At 52.6% G+C, this 15495-nt stretch overlaps 2 protein-coding genes across 3 annotated transcripts in view; one reads left to right on the top strand and one right to left on the bottom strand.

Annotated features, from left to right (window-relative positions):
- Nucleotides 1-141: 141 nt before the first annotated feature.
- DCLRE1B (DNA cross-link repair 1B) lies at nt 142-6773 on the bottom strand. Its single transcript, XM_085082847.1, has 4 exons — nt 6216-6773; nt 5933-6077; nt 5530-5709; nt 142-5443 (listed from the first exon to the last, which is right to left on the bottom strand). The coding sequence occupies exons 1-4, from the start codon at nt 6771-6773 to the stop codon at nt 4623-4625; spliced, it is 1704 nt and encodes a 567-aa protein (XP_084938973.1). The 3' UTR covers nt 142-4622.
- Nucleotides 6774-6864: 91 nt separating this feature from the next.
- The window catches only part of AP4B1 (adaptor related protein complex 4 subunit beta 1), a 45539-nt gene continuing 36908 nt past the window's right edge, over nt 6865-15495 (top strand). The window contains exons 1-10 of one of the 2 annotated variants that reach the window (XR_014856578.1): nt 6865-6998; nt 7075-7299; nt 7376-7506; nt 8332-8479; nt 9101-9597; nt 10260-10343; nt 11256-11359; nt 11530-11737; nt 12272-12556; nt 12978-13693. Coding sequence is in view for 1 of the 2 variants with exons in the window: in XM_085082845.1 (XP_084938971.1) it covers nt 6886-6998; nt 7075-7299; nt 7376-7506; nt 8332-8479; nt 9101-9597; nt 10260-10343; nt 11256-11359; nt 11530-11737; nt 12272-12556; nt 12978-13453 (2271 nt within the window). In the remaining variant the exon portion in view is untranslated. Of the gene's footprint in view, nt 6999-7074; nt 7300-7375; nt 7507-8331; nt 8480-9100; nt 9598-10259; nt 10344-11255; nt 11360-11529; nt 11738-12271; nt 12557-12977; nt 13707-15495 lie in introns of those variants that run through there. The other variant, XM_085082845.1, reaches the window with a different exon arrangement.

Genomic DNA, 15495 nt, shown 5'->3' on the forward strand with positions numbered 1-15495 from the left:
TGGACGCAATCCCGTGCCATGTGCTCTGGGATGGTCCTGCTGGAGCAGGGAGGTGGGAACAGGTCAGATGCTTCCAAGAAGGGATTTAGTCCAGTCAGGTCAACATCACCCACTCAAGAACTCCTGGGCGTTTTAATTGAGTCCTTTCCAAAGTCAATGTTAGAGACGTTTATTGTCTTTCTTGACAAAGTTTACAACATTTTAAAATAACAATTACAAATATTCTTACCAAAATTCAGACAGAGTAGGTTCAGACTAGATATTGGGAACAAATTCTTTATTCAGAAGGTGGTAAGGCCTTGGCAGAGATTCACAGAAAAGCTGTGGCTGCCTGGAAGTGTTTAAGGACAGGTTGGGCAGAACTTGGAGCAACCTGGTCAAGTGGAAGGTGTCCCTGCCCATGGCAGGGGGTGAAACTGGATGATCTTTAAGGTCCCTTCCAACCTAAACCATTCTGTGATTCTGTGAAAACCTCAGAAACTCTCACAGCTTCCTGTTTACATGAACAGCAGCACAACAAGTGTGACTGGTCAGGAGCTCTGTACCCTCTGAAACTGGGAGGCCTCAGTCCTGCACGGAGGACTCATTTCTCTTGGCATGATTTTCTTCAGGCTCACAGTGACCTCCAAGAATGTGGAACATGATTCTCATCTTCCCCAGCACCTGCTCAGGAAGTCCCAGGCTGCCTGAGCCAGAGCCAAGAGGCTCCTGGTCAAGGTCTGTCCCAAAGGTTTTATTGCACAACCCATGGCAGCTTGTGCCTCAGGCCGGGGTTTGGCCAAGTGCAAAGCCACAGCCAGAAAAACTTCAGCTTGACTGTGGTTAAAGACCCCAAATTCAGCAGAAGGAATCACAAATACACACAGAATACCTACAGCAGCTCACTTGAAGGCTGCACCTCACATGATTATCAAGGTGACTCTACCTTTTCAACATGTTCTACTACCTTTTCACAGGACTCCATAAAAAAGCACAGAGATTTTAGGCTTGAGGTTCATTTGGAATAAGCCCAAAGTGACAACACACTGTAGAAGTAAACTGTGTAAACTCTATGTAAACTCATTCATTTTCTGGTGAATGAAAGATTTCACCATTGGAGTTTATTTAATCTAGAAAAGAAGCCCCTGTGCTGCAGGAACAGACAGCAGCTCTGCAGCAGGGAAGACAGAAGTTGTTAGAAGTGCTCTGGCCTTATAATTGGGGAAGCAGGGTTCAAAACCCGACCCAGCAGCGCTCTGGGTTGTTCCCTGCAAGGTGACATTACACACTTGTTTCTGTGGAGCACAGGAGCCAGGCAAGTTTTGCCTCAGCCTCTTGACAACAACCTAGAGAGCAATTTTCCCCTCTCTGCAGCATAAACAGGGCACTCCTTCATGCCATCCTCCTGTTTTAGACAAGTTGGAGCCAACTGAACACTTCACAGTGCAGTGATTGACCCTCCACATGCAGCTCTGCTCCAGAACCTGCCCTCACAACTCACCAGCATTTGATCACAGCTTGCTAAAACGGCTCTGAACACTTGCCAAAGGGAACTCAGCTCGTTCCTTGCTGCTCTGCAAGGCCTTGGCCGAGCTGTTTCTCCCCACTGGGGTTGGTTCCAACTGTGGGCCAGAGATAAGCAGCTGGAGCATGCTCTGTGTGTATAGATTTGGGAGGACTTTGTTCAGAGCACTTTCTGTTCCCTGCCAGGATAACTGAAGTTTCCACACATGTGGGCCTCAGATACCCCACAGTGAAACAAATACTGGGCTGCAGCTTCTCATTGTTGCTGTTGTGAGCAAAACACACCTGTGGCAGCAGTGCAGGTGAGCAGGGAGCAGCAGGCTCAGCCCTGCTCTCCATAACACCCCAGCTGCACCAACACTCCTCTGTGAGCCAGGCTGGGGGCAGGGAAAGAGGGAAAATGTGGAGACAAGTGTGAGGGAAAACAAGGCCTGTAAGAGGCCAGATATTTACTGCTGGGAGATTTCATTGAATCATTTAGGCTGGAAAATTAACATAAGATCAGAGTCCAACCACTAACCCAGCACTGCCAGGTCCACCACTAAACCCATCTTCAGGGGAAGCTGAAGGATGCTCAGAAGCCTTAGTACTCCAGTTTTCCCCACAAGGCCATGTTCTATTTTCCAGTGTTTTATGATAGAACACAAAAGTAGTATTTAAATACCAAACACAGAAGAAATGTTTGGCACTAAAACGCCTTGTGCACCTACTGTGCTGAGGCAAAGGTCTCCAACACACTGACTATTGGTCAAGTCTCCTGCTTCTATTGCCCTTTAAAGCCACAGAGATTTAGGTTTCCTTGGCTCTGAATAGCAGATAACTTCCTCCTGAAATGGCAGGAATCACCTTTTCAGCTCTAGAAAAGTGGAGCCAGCATTTATTCTGCAGCTTTAACTGAGCAAGCAGAAATGGGATGCAGATCCCCAGACTCTGAAGTCTGCAATTTTCACTTATTTTTGCGTGATTAAAGATCAGATTTACCTCTGTAAAGAATTACCATTTACAACTCCTTTTTGCCCAGAGGCTGACCAGGAGGTTCTCCACTTCACTTACTTTAATAAATCTTTGATAAGAATAAAAGAGGAAAGGCTGGATGCCACAGAACATCAGCATCTCCCAGGTCATTTGCAACATGCCCAAGTGGAGCAGTGACTCAGAAGGTGAGCATTCCTCCCCAGCAGCAGAGAGGCTGCTCAAAGCAGGACATGGAATTTGGGAGTTGAGGCAGAGCTTCACTCCCCTGCCTGTCAAATGAGTCACTTGAATTTCAACAATATTTAAATAGCAGCCTGCATCTCCCAAGCAGCAGCAGCAGACAGCACACTACAGGCACAGCACTATCATTTCCATGTTACAAAACGTGCAGGTGTCTCCTCTCACACCCACCTGACAGAGCTCTGCAGTTGAGTTTGGATTAGGAAATAATCCATAGAGAAACCTCCAAGCAGCAGGACACAGAGCCCACAGCAGGAAGCTCCAGCTGCCCTGTGTGAAGTGCAGGTCACAGGACACTGCTCTGTCACTTCTGATGTCCCCTTGGCAGCTGGCAGGCAGAGCCACAGCAGTCCCAAGAACAGGCATTCCTTATGTAACAGGGATAAATATTGCCATGGCTGGGAAAGCACAGGGTTGGGAGTGAGGATTCATGTTTGCCAAACAGCTTTCCAAACATGCCCACTCTGGCTGTCGACATGCTCACTGTTCCGGACAGCCCTGTTTGTGACTGGAGCAACTGCTGCGTCCAGGGGCACCTTTGCTTTTCACAAGGCCTGGCTCTGCTCCAAGAGCAAACTTCCTTTTCTGGATCAGTTCAGGGAATTCAGCCCATCTAGCTGCCTCTTGGACAGGCCTTGCAGGACACTATGTTCAGAAAATTCTGAAACATTTTGCCTAGAAAGTAACAAAAGGCGGATCAAGGGAGCTGAGGAACAAACTGATTTGCTGCTCCAGGACAGTGTCCAGTGACCATTTCCCACTCCAGCTGCCCTGACCATATGAGGGGCCAATTTCAAACATTGGCAGTGCAGTTTGGCACAGTCAGCTGCAGTGGGTACACCCCACGGTTTGTCACACTGCAGACACTTCCCAGCTGTGCCAGGCCAGGGCTCTGCAGCTGATCTGGAGTGGGAAAGTGCCCAACCTCTAACAGAGCCAGTTTTGCTGTTCAGTGACAATCTTTCCAAACAAAGCTGCTAGGAGTGATCACACCACTAAACAGATGTTTCATTATCTCCCATTCCATTTGCTGCTTCAGGACAAGAGCAGGCAGAATGGGAAGGCACAACACTGGCAGTTATCAGGAGAGATTTGCAGTCAAGCAGAATTCAGAGGTGCAAGACTGAGTGCAGTGACTGCAGAAGATAAAGTGACCCACTCAGGAAATCCTACAACTCAAGAACCCAGACAATTCCTACTCTTCCCAGCCAGAAACCTGAAAAAGGACTGACAATTAACATTCAGATGGCACTTTCAGGAGAGCAGAACTCAGAACTACATCCACCTGCAGTTGGCTGGCTGGATGAAAAAGCTGGAAGTGTGAGTAGACTAATACAGAAAACTGATTATTGGACTCTAAGGCACTTCATTTCTAGATTTAAGTAGCATTTTTTAAAAGCACCTTAATAAAGAACATTTGTAATTCACTTTGGAATGAACTGCTCACAGTCAGTGAAGTATCACAGACTCAAGGAAAGAAGAAACTTTGGGGTACTCAGATTGTCCCTCCTTGCTTCTTTCTTCACTTTCTAGCTATTAACTTCTCAGCTGCAGACAGCTCACATCCTCTGCAGCTCTGCTTGAATCAACCTCTCAGTGACTTTTGTCATAGGGGACAGGCAAGTCACACTGCAAAAGGTGACACAAGGCACACAGGCAGTAGGACCACAGTGCCCAGCGTAGTGTGGAGATACAGCAAATGTAGAAAGATTAAAAAAATAAATAAATTTTAGAAACATACCATCTACAAACTGGTTCTAGTTTCCTCTTTGTCCTCTATAAAGAGGTAAAGAAAGTAGAGTCCCAGAGCTGAGCTCCTCTCTCCTAATGGGAAACCTAAGCATGGAGAGCAGGATGAACCATTGCTACCAGCTGCTTTGGCACCAGCATTGTCACACAATTTTTCAGGGAGTGTCTCCCTTCCTAAAAAAGTCTTCTACCAGCTCATCAAACGTCTGTGAGGAATTCTGCTTTAAGACATTTAAGGGAGTGAGTAAATAGTGCTCTGCAAATCCAGTTGGAAAGTGCTCACTGGAAACAAGTGCTTCTCCTGGCTGTTCCTCACTCAGCTCTTCCTTCTCATCCCTGTCTTCTTTTGAGCAGAGAGCTGCCTCAGAGTACTGCTGAGGAACCTCAGCACCTCTAAGTGCTTCAGATTTCTCATTTTTTTTCTCTGGGGACTCATAAACAACCCCTCGGGGCATGGAACGCTGTGTGGCTCTTTTACAGATGCCCAAGGGTTTCTGCCCCCTCCTTCGGCTTTGCCGCTGTCCTGACTCTTGCACGGGCTTTGGGACTTTGAACTCAGGAACTACCTGGGGGGCAGAGCTCAGGTATTCCTGAAAGTAAACCTGGCACATGTCACCCTTCACGATGGGAATGATGGAGCAAGGTTTCAGCCACTTCACAAACTCGCACAGCTCTGCAAAGGACGAGTGATCCGAGTATGGGATGAGGTGGATGTTGGGGTGGGTGACCTTCACGGGCCTGCCCGTGGGGATGATGGCAATGGTAGGGTGCAGGGTGTTCCAGCTGACGAGCGTGTCCCAGCGGATCTCAGCGACATCCACGGCGCGGATCCAGCCGGCGCCCTCCTCAGCAGTGAACACATCTGGCAGCTCCAGCAGCCGCATCTGCTCCAGGCGCCGGGGACTCACCACCACCCACGTGCTGAACTCCAGCGCCAGGTCCACCAGCAGCGTCTCCTTGCCCAGGGTGTACACACCTGCCAGGGGAGCAGTGCCTCAGGGACGGGCTGGGGGATATGAGCCCTGCCGGGGCTGTGCTGGCGGGAGGGAGGGCAGCACTCACCGATGACCACGTGGTGCTGCGGGTGGGCACGGATGAGGTGGGCAGCCTGGCGTGTGGCAAGTGCCCGCGAGGGCAGGGCTCGCTGGGGGTGGCAGTGGGTGTTGTCCAGGTACAGGCGGTCGATGTGGCGGCCCCTCAGCACCGGCTCGCCCTGCATGGCGCTCGTGTAGCGGAAATCTCCTGCAAGGACAGGGATGGCAGGGCAGGGCAGGGACAGCAGCCAGGATTTACCCAGAGAGGGTGTGGAATCTCCCTCACTGCGGATATTTCAGAACCATCTGGTCACAGTTCTGTACCATATGGTCTGGGACAATGCTGCCTGAACAATGAGTTAGGACCAGGCGACCCACTGCAGTCCCTTACAACCTGACCCATGCTGTGATTCTGTGAACCTGCCCTGTACCTGTGTAGAGGATGGTGCCGAAGGATCCCTCAAAGAGGAACATGACGGAGCCAGGGCAGTGGTTGGAGTCGATCAGCGTCACTGTCACCTCGTCCAGCACATGGCTCTGCCCCACCTCCAGCGGCCGGATCCAGCACATCGGCACCTGCAGGGCCGAGGCGTGAGGGCAGGGCAGGTGATGAGGGCTGGGACAGCAGGGGCACCCAGGTGATAGGGGCTGGGTGTGGCAGGCGGGGGTGCCCAGGCGATGAGGGCCGGGCCGGGCCGGGCAGCACACACCTACCTGCAGGCGGCGGTGCAGGAGGCGGGCGGTGAGTGGGGAGCAGTACAGCGGGCGGTTCCAGGTGCTGGACAGCCCCACCGTGTGGTCCGAGTGCATGTGGGACAGGAAGAAGAGGCGGGCGCCGGCCGCCCTCCGCAGGCTCCAGAAATCCACGGCGATGGGGGTCCCGGGCAGCACCGTCCCGCTCATGGCGGGCGGGCAGCCCGCGCCCCTCACGCCGGTTTTGGCGGGAAGCGCCGCGCAGGCGCGGAGGGCGCGGGGCGGGGCCGGGGCGCGCGCCAGGGGCGGGGCGGCAGCACGTCCGCCGGGGTCACGTGGGCGGGGCAGTGGGGCTGGCGGGCACCGGGAACGGGATTGGGATTGGGATTGGGATCGGGACTGGGACCGTGCTCGGGATCGGGAACTAGGAACGGGATCGGGACTGGGACTGGGATCGGGACCTGGGAACGGGACTGAGACCCGGGACTGAGATCGGGATCGAGATCGGGACCTGGGAGTGCGGCTAGGATTGGGGTCAGGACCGGGATTTGGGACTGGGGCTCGGGAGCGGGTCTGCATCGTGGGCCCTGGGGCTGGGACCGGGACCGGGAGCGGGACCGGCACTTCGGACTGCGACTGGCACCGGGACCGGAACTCGGCCTGAGGCTAGGAGCGGGAGCGGCGCGGGGCCATGCCGTACCTGGGCGGCGAGGAGGCGCAGCGGGAGCTCCGGCGGGCGCTGTCGAACCCGCACGTGCAGGCGGACCCGGTGCGCTACCGCGGCGCCGTGCTGCGCGTCATCCGGTAGGGCTGGCGGGGCCGGGCGGGGCGGGGAGTGCCGGGCCGGGCCGCGCTGAGCCGAGCCGGGTGCCCGCCGCAGGCTGATGGCGCAGGGCGCGGACGTGTCGGGGCTGTTCCCGGAGATGGTGAAGGCGGGCGCGGTGTCGGACGTGGTGCAGAAGAAGCTCGTGTCGTTCTACGTACGCGCCCAGGCCCCGCGGCAGCCGCAGCTGGCGCTGCTCGCCGTCAACTCGCTGCGCAAGGACTGCGCGCACCCCAGCCCGGCCGTGCGGGGACTCGCCCTGCGCACCATGTGCGGCCTCAGGTGCGCCGGGGCTCGGGGGCAGCCGGGGGGTTCCCAGGCTGCGGGACCCCGCTGATGCCATGCCGGCCTCCCGCAGGATGCCCGGGATCCAGGAGTACCTGCAGCAGCCCATCGTGAACGGGCTGCGGGACAAGGCGTCCTACGTGCGCAGGGCGGCCGTGCTGGGCTGTGCCAAGATGGTGAAGCTGCAGGGGGACTGCGAAGTGGGTGAGTGGCTGGTGGCCGTGGGGCTGGGGGTGGTGGCCCTGGGGCTGGGGACACGCAGGTGCTGTGTTTGTGGTGTACGTTCAGGCTGTAGGGCTGTCCTGGGTTCTCTCTGCTGTCCCTGTGTTGTCCTCGCTGCAGGGCAGAGAGGGGTGGAAAGTGGAGGGTAATGAATGAAAGGCTGAGAGAATTGGGATTGTTCAGCCTGGAGAAGTGAAGGCTCCGGGGGACCTTATTGTGGCCTTTCAGCACCTGAAGGGAGCCTGCAGGAGAGCTGGAGAGAGACTTTGGAGAAGGGCCAGGAGTGACAGGACAAAGGGGGATGACTTCAAACTGAAAGAGAGCAGGTTTAGGATATTAGGAAGAAATTCCTCCCTGTGAGGATGGGGAAGCCCTGGCACAGGGTGCCCAGAAAAGCTGTGGCTGCCCCTGGATCCCTGCAGGTGTCCAAGGCCAGGCTGGACAGAGCTTGGAGCAACCTGGGATAGTGGAAGGTGTCCCTGTCCATGGTAGGGGGTGGGGCTGGATGAGCTTTAAGGTCCATTCCAACCCTTAACATTCTGTGATTCAATTATTTTATTCCATCTCCCTTCCCTCCCTGCTCTTCCAGGCCATCCCCAGTCTGTGATCAGCCAGGGGCCACTCTGACCCCCACAGACCCTCAGGGAAAAGCTGTGCCAAGGGCAGGTGTTCCTGTAAACCTGGAATTTTTGTTGATTCCTTCTCCCAGTTCAAGCTACATTTTCTGTTTGTGATAAATACTCACATACAGTGATTAAGTTGCAGTGTACCAACAGAATTTGATGGCAGGACCTCTGCTCATTGCAGATGGTGCTCTGGTGAACGAGCTCTACAGTTTGCTCCGTGACCAGGATCCCATTGTGGTTGTGAACTGTCTGAGGGCCTTGGAGGAGATCCTGAAGAAGGAGGGAGGAGTTGTCATCAACAAACCCATTGCCCATCATCTCCTCAACAGGTTTGTTTTCTTTGGTATCAAGATGGTGCTGGAAGCTTCTCTTGTTCTTGTGTTTTCTATGCAGAGAGACAGTTTCTGGGGGAACCTAAGGAATTCTTGTCAGGCACCCAAAGATGGAGGTGCCCATCCTAAGATAAACTAAACCACTTTATGGTCTTCACAGAAATCTGGGATGCCCTGCTCTTCCAGGGAGTCATTGCCTTGGTGGTTTGTTTTGTAATTGTAGGTTAATATGATTAGACTTTAAGGATTTTTTTTAGTGATACACATGATATATTTGTGGGACAGCTGTGTTCTAGTATGTCTCTCCAGATCCATTGAAAGATGTATAACCTAATGTGCTTGAAGAAATCAGTTTTTCTGCAGATAATTCTACATAATTTGGGAAAAGAGTGGTATTGCTCTGCCCAGGGTTCCTTTGCTGTTGCTGCCTGGCCTAAACACCAGCAGAAGTGCACATGATTGGTACTGAGTTAATAACTGGGCAATTCCCCTGAGGTAAAACAGTGGAATCTACTTGGTTTGGAACAGAGACTGTAAGGAGCTCGGAGTGTGAGGCCTCTGCTCATGTCCTCCAGATGTTCCTGCCCTCCCTGACCCGTGTGCTTGTGCTCCTGGCAGGATGCCTGACCTGGATCAGTGGGGGCAGAGCGAGGTGCTCACCTTCCTGCTGCGCTACAAACCCCGCAGCGAGGACGAGCTCTTCGACATCCTCAACCTGCTCGATGGCTACCTCAAAAGCAGCAGCCCCAGCGTGGTGATGGCGGCCACCAAGCTGTTCCTGGTGCTGGCCAGGGAGTACCCAGATGTGCAGGCAGATGTTCTGGTGCGAGTGAAGGGCCCTCTGCTGTCTGCCTGCTCCTCGGAGAGCAGGGAGCTCTGCTTCACCGCGCTCTGCCACGTGCGCCAGATCCTCAAGAGCCTGCCCGGCCACTTCAGCAGCCACTACAAGAAGTTCTTCTGCTCCTACTCAGAGCCCCACTACATCAAATGCCAGAAGATGGAGGTGCTGTGTGAGCTGGTGAATGATGAAAACGTGCAGCAGGTGCTGGAGGAGCTGAAGGGTTACTGCACTGATGTGTCTGAGGAGCTGGCGCAGGGAGCAATCCTTGCCATAGGTGAGAGCTGTGCCTTGGCTCTGCTGCAGCCCTGGGGCTTCCAGGGGGCTGTTCTGGGCTGAAGTGCTCTGGGCAAGCAGCAAATCACTGCTCTGTGCTGCAGCAGCACAGGGACAACACTCCCCAGGAGAGTTTTGTGTCAGTGTTTCTAAACCACTGAAGTCCTGGCATTGTGATGCTTCGGGTTGTGCAGAAAGTCATTGAATATCATGCTCTAAAGAAAATGTGTCATTTTGTTAATGAGCCTGATAGTGTTCAGTGAAGCTGTGCAGTGGGTGGAGGAGCTCTTAATATCTGCTTGTTCTTTGAGTTGTGATTGGGGCAGAGTTAAAGTGGTAGTTTTGGGGTTTTTAAGCTTTAAAATAGGTGAGTTATTACAGTATTCATAAGGAGAAAGATGGGGATGCTAAAATTCTTTTCTTAATGTATTACATGTAAGGAAAGTTCAGAAATCCTCTGAGGCATGGCCTCAGAAAAAGGAACATGTCCCTTGTGTGGAGAACAAGCTCATTTGGCCACACTTTCAGAAATGGTAGAAAGGAAAAGGAAAAGGCTGTTTCTTTGAAGTGAGTTTGTGATGAATAGGTAGACTCATGGGAACTCAGGTTCCCATTTCACTCTGATAAAAGGTTGACTTTTATATTTTTTTGGCATCCTTGCAGCCAATATTGCCAGGACATACACAGAGCAGTGTGTGGGAATCCTGACAGAGCTCCTGGGGCTGCAGCAGGAACACATCACCTCAGGTAACCATTGCAGGTTGCTGCCTGACTTGTGGTCTCAGGAGGTGACCTTGCTGGGGCTCATGATCCCAAACTCAAGGCCCTCACAGGCACTCAGCTTTCAATTTAATTGGCAGCTTCAGGTGGAAGTTTTCCAGGTAGGTTGAGAGATTCCTTTTGTAGGAACTGCTTTTTGTGAGGAAGGCGAAAATGGCTGTAGCTGTGTTCAGGTTCTTTCTGGGTGCCACCTGCTGACTCAGGGAGTGAGGGACTCAGCAGAGGCATTTCACTGTCTGTTTGAGGGCCAAGATGATTAATAGATCTTTTAAATCCCTGTGATTTCTGTTCCTCATACAATAGTCTGATTCAGTTGTACCCAGCCTTCCTTTTTTCCTTTTCTACCCTCAGATCCACCTTCACACCACTGCTGTTCCTGCTGTTCTCTTTTAACTGATCTTTCTCTCAGATTTGAAAACCACACACTTGCACTCAGCTGTTGAATTCGATCTCAGGAGCTGTTGGTGTTTCCAAGTGGGCAGCAAAACCTTTAAAATTTTGACCTAAAGTTCACAAGCCTCATTTTGAATCGGGGTCAGCTTTAATTTGTCATTCTAACCTCGTGTGTCTGAAGCATCATGAGTCAGAGGCTTTTTAAAGGCTGACAGTGGCCAGAAGAAAGGTTGCTTTCCAGCAGCCAGAGGAACAATCTGAAATCTCAGTGCTTTATTTTAGACCTGCTGCAGCTTTGCTCTGACAAATGCAGTGTCATGGGATTGGGAGGGAGGGTGCCTCAGATCACAGTCACAGGCAGGGCATTGACCTTCCTGGCTGAGATTTGCAAAGTCTCTTGAGTGGGGGAGTTTGAAATGATGTTTTTTTTCCCCTTTCTGCTTTTCATAATTCTCAGGGGATGCTGATAATTTGTTTTCCTTGCAGCTGTGGTCCGTGCTTTCCGGGACCTGGCCTGGCTGTGTCCCCAGTGCACAGATGCTGTGTGCCAGGCACTGCCTGGCTGTGAGGACACCATCCAGGACAGCGAGGTGAGGGGGCAGGGGCTGGGGGTGGGTGGACAAGGACTGTCCAGCTCTCCTTTGCCTTGAGTTGGGGGGCAAAAATCAGAAATCTTCAAATCCATTCTCTCACTGTGCTTATTTCACGCCAACACTTGGCACACAGCACCTATTTGCTGGTGTTCCTGTGCTTCCTTCAGGGCAAACAAGCACTGATCTGGCTGCTGGGCACACATGGGGAGAAGATCCCGAATGCTCCTTATGTCCTGGAGGACTTTGTGGAGAATGTGAAGTCGGAGACGTTCCCAGCAGTGAAGATGGAGCTGCTGACGGCGCTGGTGCGGCTCTTCCTGGCTCGTCCTGCCGAGTGCCAGGACATGCTGGGCAGGCTGCTCTACTACTGCATAGGTGGGGCTTCCCTTTGTCCCCACAGGCTGTGTGGGACCTGGCCTGGCTGTGTCAGTGTCCTGGCTCTGAGGAGGTCATCCAGGGTGGAGGGGTAAGGGTGGCTTTATTTGCCTGGCTGCTGGCTGTGTGGTGAGTGTGGAATTACAGAGCCATGGAATCAGAGAAGGGTTTGGGTTGAAAAGGACCTTAAAGCTCATCCAGTCCCACCCCTGCCATGGCAGGAACACCTTCCACTACCCCAGTTTGCTCCAAGCCCCATCCAGCCTGGCCTTGGACACTCCCAGGGATCCAGGGGCAGCCACAGCTTCTTCTCTGGGCACCCTGTGCCAGGGCCTGCCCACCCTCTGAGTAAAGAATTATCTCCCAATATCCCATCTATCCCTGCCCTCTGGCAGTGGAAAGCCATTCCCCCTTGTCCTGTTGCCATATGTCTATAAACAGGCTTGCATCATATCCCTGAAAATCTGCTTTTAATAATTTTATTAAGTGTTAGTTGCTAGAATTCTCCATCAATTGTATCTCTGTGATTCCCAGAGGAGGAGATGGACATGGCAGTTCGAGACCGTGGATTGTTCTACTATCGCCTGCTGCAGTCAGGGGTGGAGGAAGTGAGGCGAGTCCTGTGCAGCCCCAAGTCTGACCCCTCCCTGGGGCTGCTGGGGGACCAGAGCAAGCAGCCTGTCAATGCCTGGGCTTCAGACTTCAACACCCTGGCCACAGTTTATGGCAAGGAGCGCTGGGCACTCGCCACTGCTCAGCAGCCTGTGGAACCTTCTTACTCTTGCTCTCCTCGCCCAGACTCCGGGAACAGAGACACAGGTAACCTGCCTCTCCTTCCTCTGGGATCCATTCTCCCCTTGGATCTCAGAATCCCAGAATCTGGGTGGGAAGAAGCCTTGAAATTCATCTCATCCCAACCCTGCCATGGGCTGGGACACCTTCCACTGTCCCAGGCTGCTCCGAGGCCTGTCCAGCCTGGCCTTGGACACTTGCAGGGCTCCAGGGGCAGCCACAGCTTCTCTGGGTAGCCAAGATGTTCTTCCATGGGTTCGTTTGGAAGGTCACAATGCTTTGGGAATGCTGGCTTGGTGTTCTGAGCACCTTGTGCAGAGTGTGGCTGGTCACTCACTAGCCCAGGGGATGCTGCTGGTGGCACTGAGATTCCAGCCTTCCTCTGCTCCACCAAATGTCCTCTGTGGAGCTGGGAGTTGCATCTCAGATGTTTGTGCTTTCATTTCAGAGTCGCTGGTTTCTGAAGGGAATAAGGAAGTCCTCGAGGTTCATCCTGGTCCTCTGATGTCTGAAGGGAATGAAGAAATCCTCAAGGCTCATCCTGATACAGGCAGCCTGAGCTTGATTCCTGATGTTTCCCTGACTGCAGAACAGTTTGAGAAGAGCTGGCTGAGCCTGGACACGAGCTGCCAGCTCTCTCTGCCCTGGTGTGGGCCTGTCCACCCCGACACCATCCAGACAGCCCTTCGTGTTGTCCACATCCACACCATTGCCATGAGCAAAGCTGGAGCCCAGCCCTGGAAAGCTTATCTGAGTGCCCAGGATAACTCAGGCTGCCTCTTCCTCACAGAGCTCCTGCTTGAGGCAGCAGATGCAGAGCTGCAGGTTTCAGTGAAGCAAAATGAAGCAAAGCCAGAGGCACTGCAGACCTTCATCTCAGCCTTGAGGACAGTCCTGGAGGCAGTGGCTGGACTGGAGTCTTGACTGGTCCCTGTTCCCAGCAGGATGGATGCTCAGGACACAGGAAAAGCTGATTTCTCTGGCTTTATTTGCCATACCCAGTGCTGATTTGGTACTTTTAAACTGCAGAGTGTTGGCAGCCCTTCCCTGGGCCTGGAAAGGCTGGGTGGTGTGGGGGAAGCTGCAGCTGGGGCTGAGGAAAGGACAGGGCAGGGTCAAGGGTCTGCCCTTCCTCTGGGCTGGGGAAAGGACAGGGTCACTCTGGTGTGAGTCACAGAACTGGCTTTCATAATTGACAGACATGGCTTTCATAATTGAAATGATTTACTGAGGTTGAGAATTGCCCTCTCTGACTCCCTGTGCTGCTGCCAGGCTCCTTGATTGAGGGTGAGGTACACAGTGAGATGGATCTAACAGGGCTTTAGGATACTCTGTGAGGAGCACAAGCTTCTTTAACCCTCTTCTGTCAGATTTCTTGTAATTTTTAATTTCTTGGAATGACTTGATTGTACCTTCAAATGGCAGTAAGCCTTCAATGCACTTCACTGAAACCCTGTCACTGTTAAACAGACTTGACTTCTGGTTTTCCTAATAAAAATGTGAATCATTCTTGGCTTGTGAAAAAAAATGTGAGTCATTTCTTGTCCCTTCAACCCTCAGGACTGTGGATGGAGGGATCTGATCACTGCTGTGGATCAGCACAGATCTGCAGCCCAGCTCCTGCCTCTGTGTCCAGCAGGGCTTTTCTCCCTGACCTTCCTTGAAGCAAAGCTTTAAGAAGCAATTGGGCAATAATTAATCTCAGTCTCATATGCCAAATTACTTCACCCACAGGCAGATCATCAGTCAGCCATAGCAGGGCTCCTTTTAAGAGCTTCCACTGCTGTGTTGTGTCCCTGTACTTAGGGACAGCTGCACTGGAGCATTGGCATCATGCAGTTTTCAGGAAAATAACATCAATTGCGTTTCAGGAAATGCAGTCTTCAGGAAAAAAGCAGTTGATAACTTGTTGGCAATCCATCATTTACTCTGCTGTGGCTGCACCAAGTCTGGGCCTTGTCCAGGAAGGGGCTTGGAGCTCCTTTTATCCAGACACCTTTCTTGGGGAGTAAACAGGTCAGCAGACTCCAGTCACTTCTACATACTTATTTCAGCTGATCTTAACAGAAATTACTTCATTTGGAACTAAACCATGCTCATAGCTGTGTGTAGCCTCAGGAGCATGGCTTTGCTAAACAAAGTCTTACTGGAGTCAGCACCAAACTTCCTTTCTGCTTCTCTGTCTCAGGGTTTAATTCCTTAACTCAGGAGCTCAGCTTGCCCCTTGAGTGACAATCAAGGTAATGAGTGATGGGCCATAAAAAAACAGTTTTCCAGACCCCATTGGGGTGTTCTCCTAGGGGAAAGGATGACATCAGTCTGGGAGAGGGTTGTAGTAGGTGTTGGGTCACTCATCCTGCCCTCTGCATCCTTCTCTTCCTGCCAGTCCCTTTCAACCTGCCCTGAATTCTTTCTCTAAAACACACGCACAGGAGGGTTTGGTTTGTTTTCAGGAGAACTTGGACAACTGAGAGAAAGGGCTGGACTACTTTGCCAGGCTAGGTTGGATGGGGGGTTTGGAGCAAGCTGGGATAGTAGAAGATATCCCTACCCATTGAGATGAGATTTAAGGTCCCTTCCAACCCAAAACATTCTGGGATTCTACATTAAAAGCTTGAAGGGGAACCATGGATTTTCCATGCTGTTTTATGGACTCTTCCTGTCACATTCCAGGTTTGAAGCCTCCCTGGTGAAGCACAGCCCCTTGGGATGTGGATGCTCCACAGTTGCCCCCTGTGCTCACCCCTGGCAGCAATGGCTGGACGTGATGCTGAAGGAATTGGGGTGTTGGGGGCTCAAAGTGGTGTCCAGAGTGCCCACCCTGTCCATGGTGCCCACCCTGTCCATGGTGCCCACCCTGTCCTTGGTGCCCACCCTGTCCATGGTGCCCACCCTGTTCATGGTGCCCACCCTGTCCATGGTGCCCACCTTGTCCTTGGTGCCCACCCTGTCCTTGGTGCCCACCC

This window comes from Lichenostomus cassidix, chromosome 26 (assembly GCF_008360975.1).
Source record: "Lichenostomus cassidix isolate B80296 chromosome 26, HeHo_3.0, whole genome shotgun sequence".
Classification (NCBI taxonomy): Eukaryota; Metazoa; Chordata; class Aves; order Passeriformes; family Meliphagidae; genus Lichenostomus; species Lichenostomus cassidix.

Bases quoted from the DNA above. Each gene is read 5' to 3' on its own strand.
- DCLRE1B (XM_085082847.1), bottom strand. From the start codon at position 6,773: ATGCAGACCCGCTCCCGAGCCCCAGTCCCAAATCCCGGTCCTGACCCC. The intron at 5,710-5,932 runs GTACAGGGCAGG...CTGTCCTTGCAG, and splicing joins CGGCACCATCCTCTACACAG to GAGATTTCCGCTACACGAGC. The intron at 5,444-5,529 runs GTGAGTGCTGCC...CTCCCCTGGCAG, and splicing joins GCAGCACCACGTGGTCATCG to GTGTGTACACCCTGGGCAAG.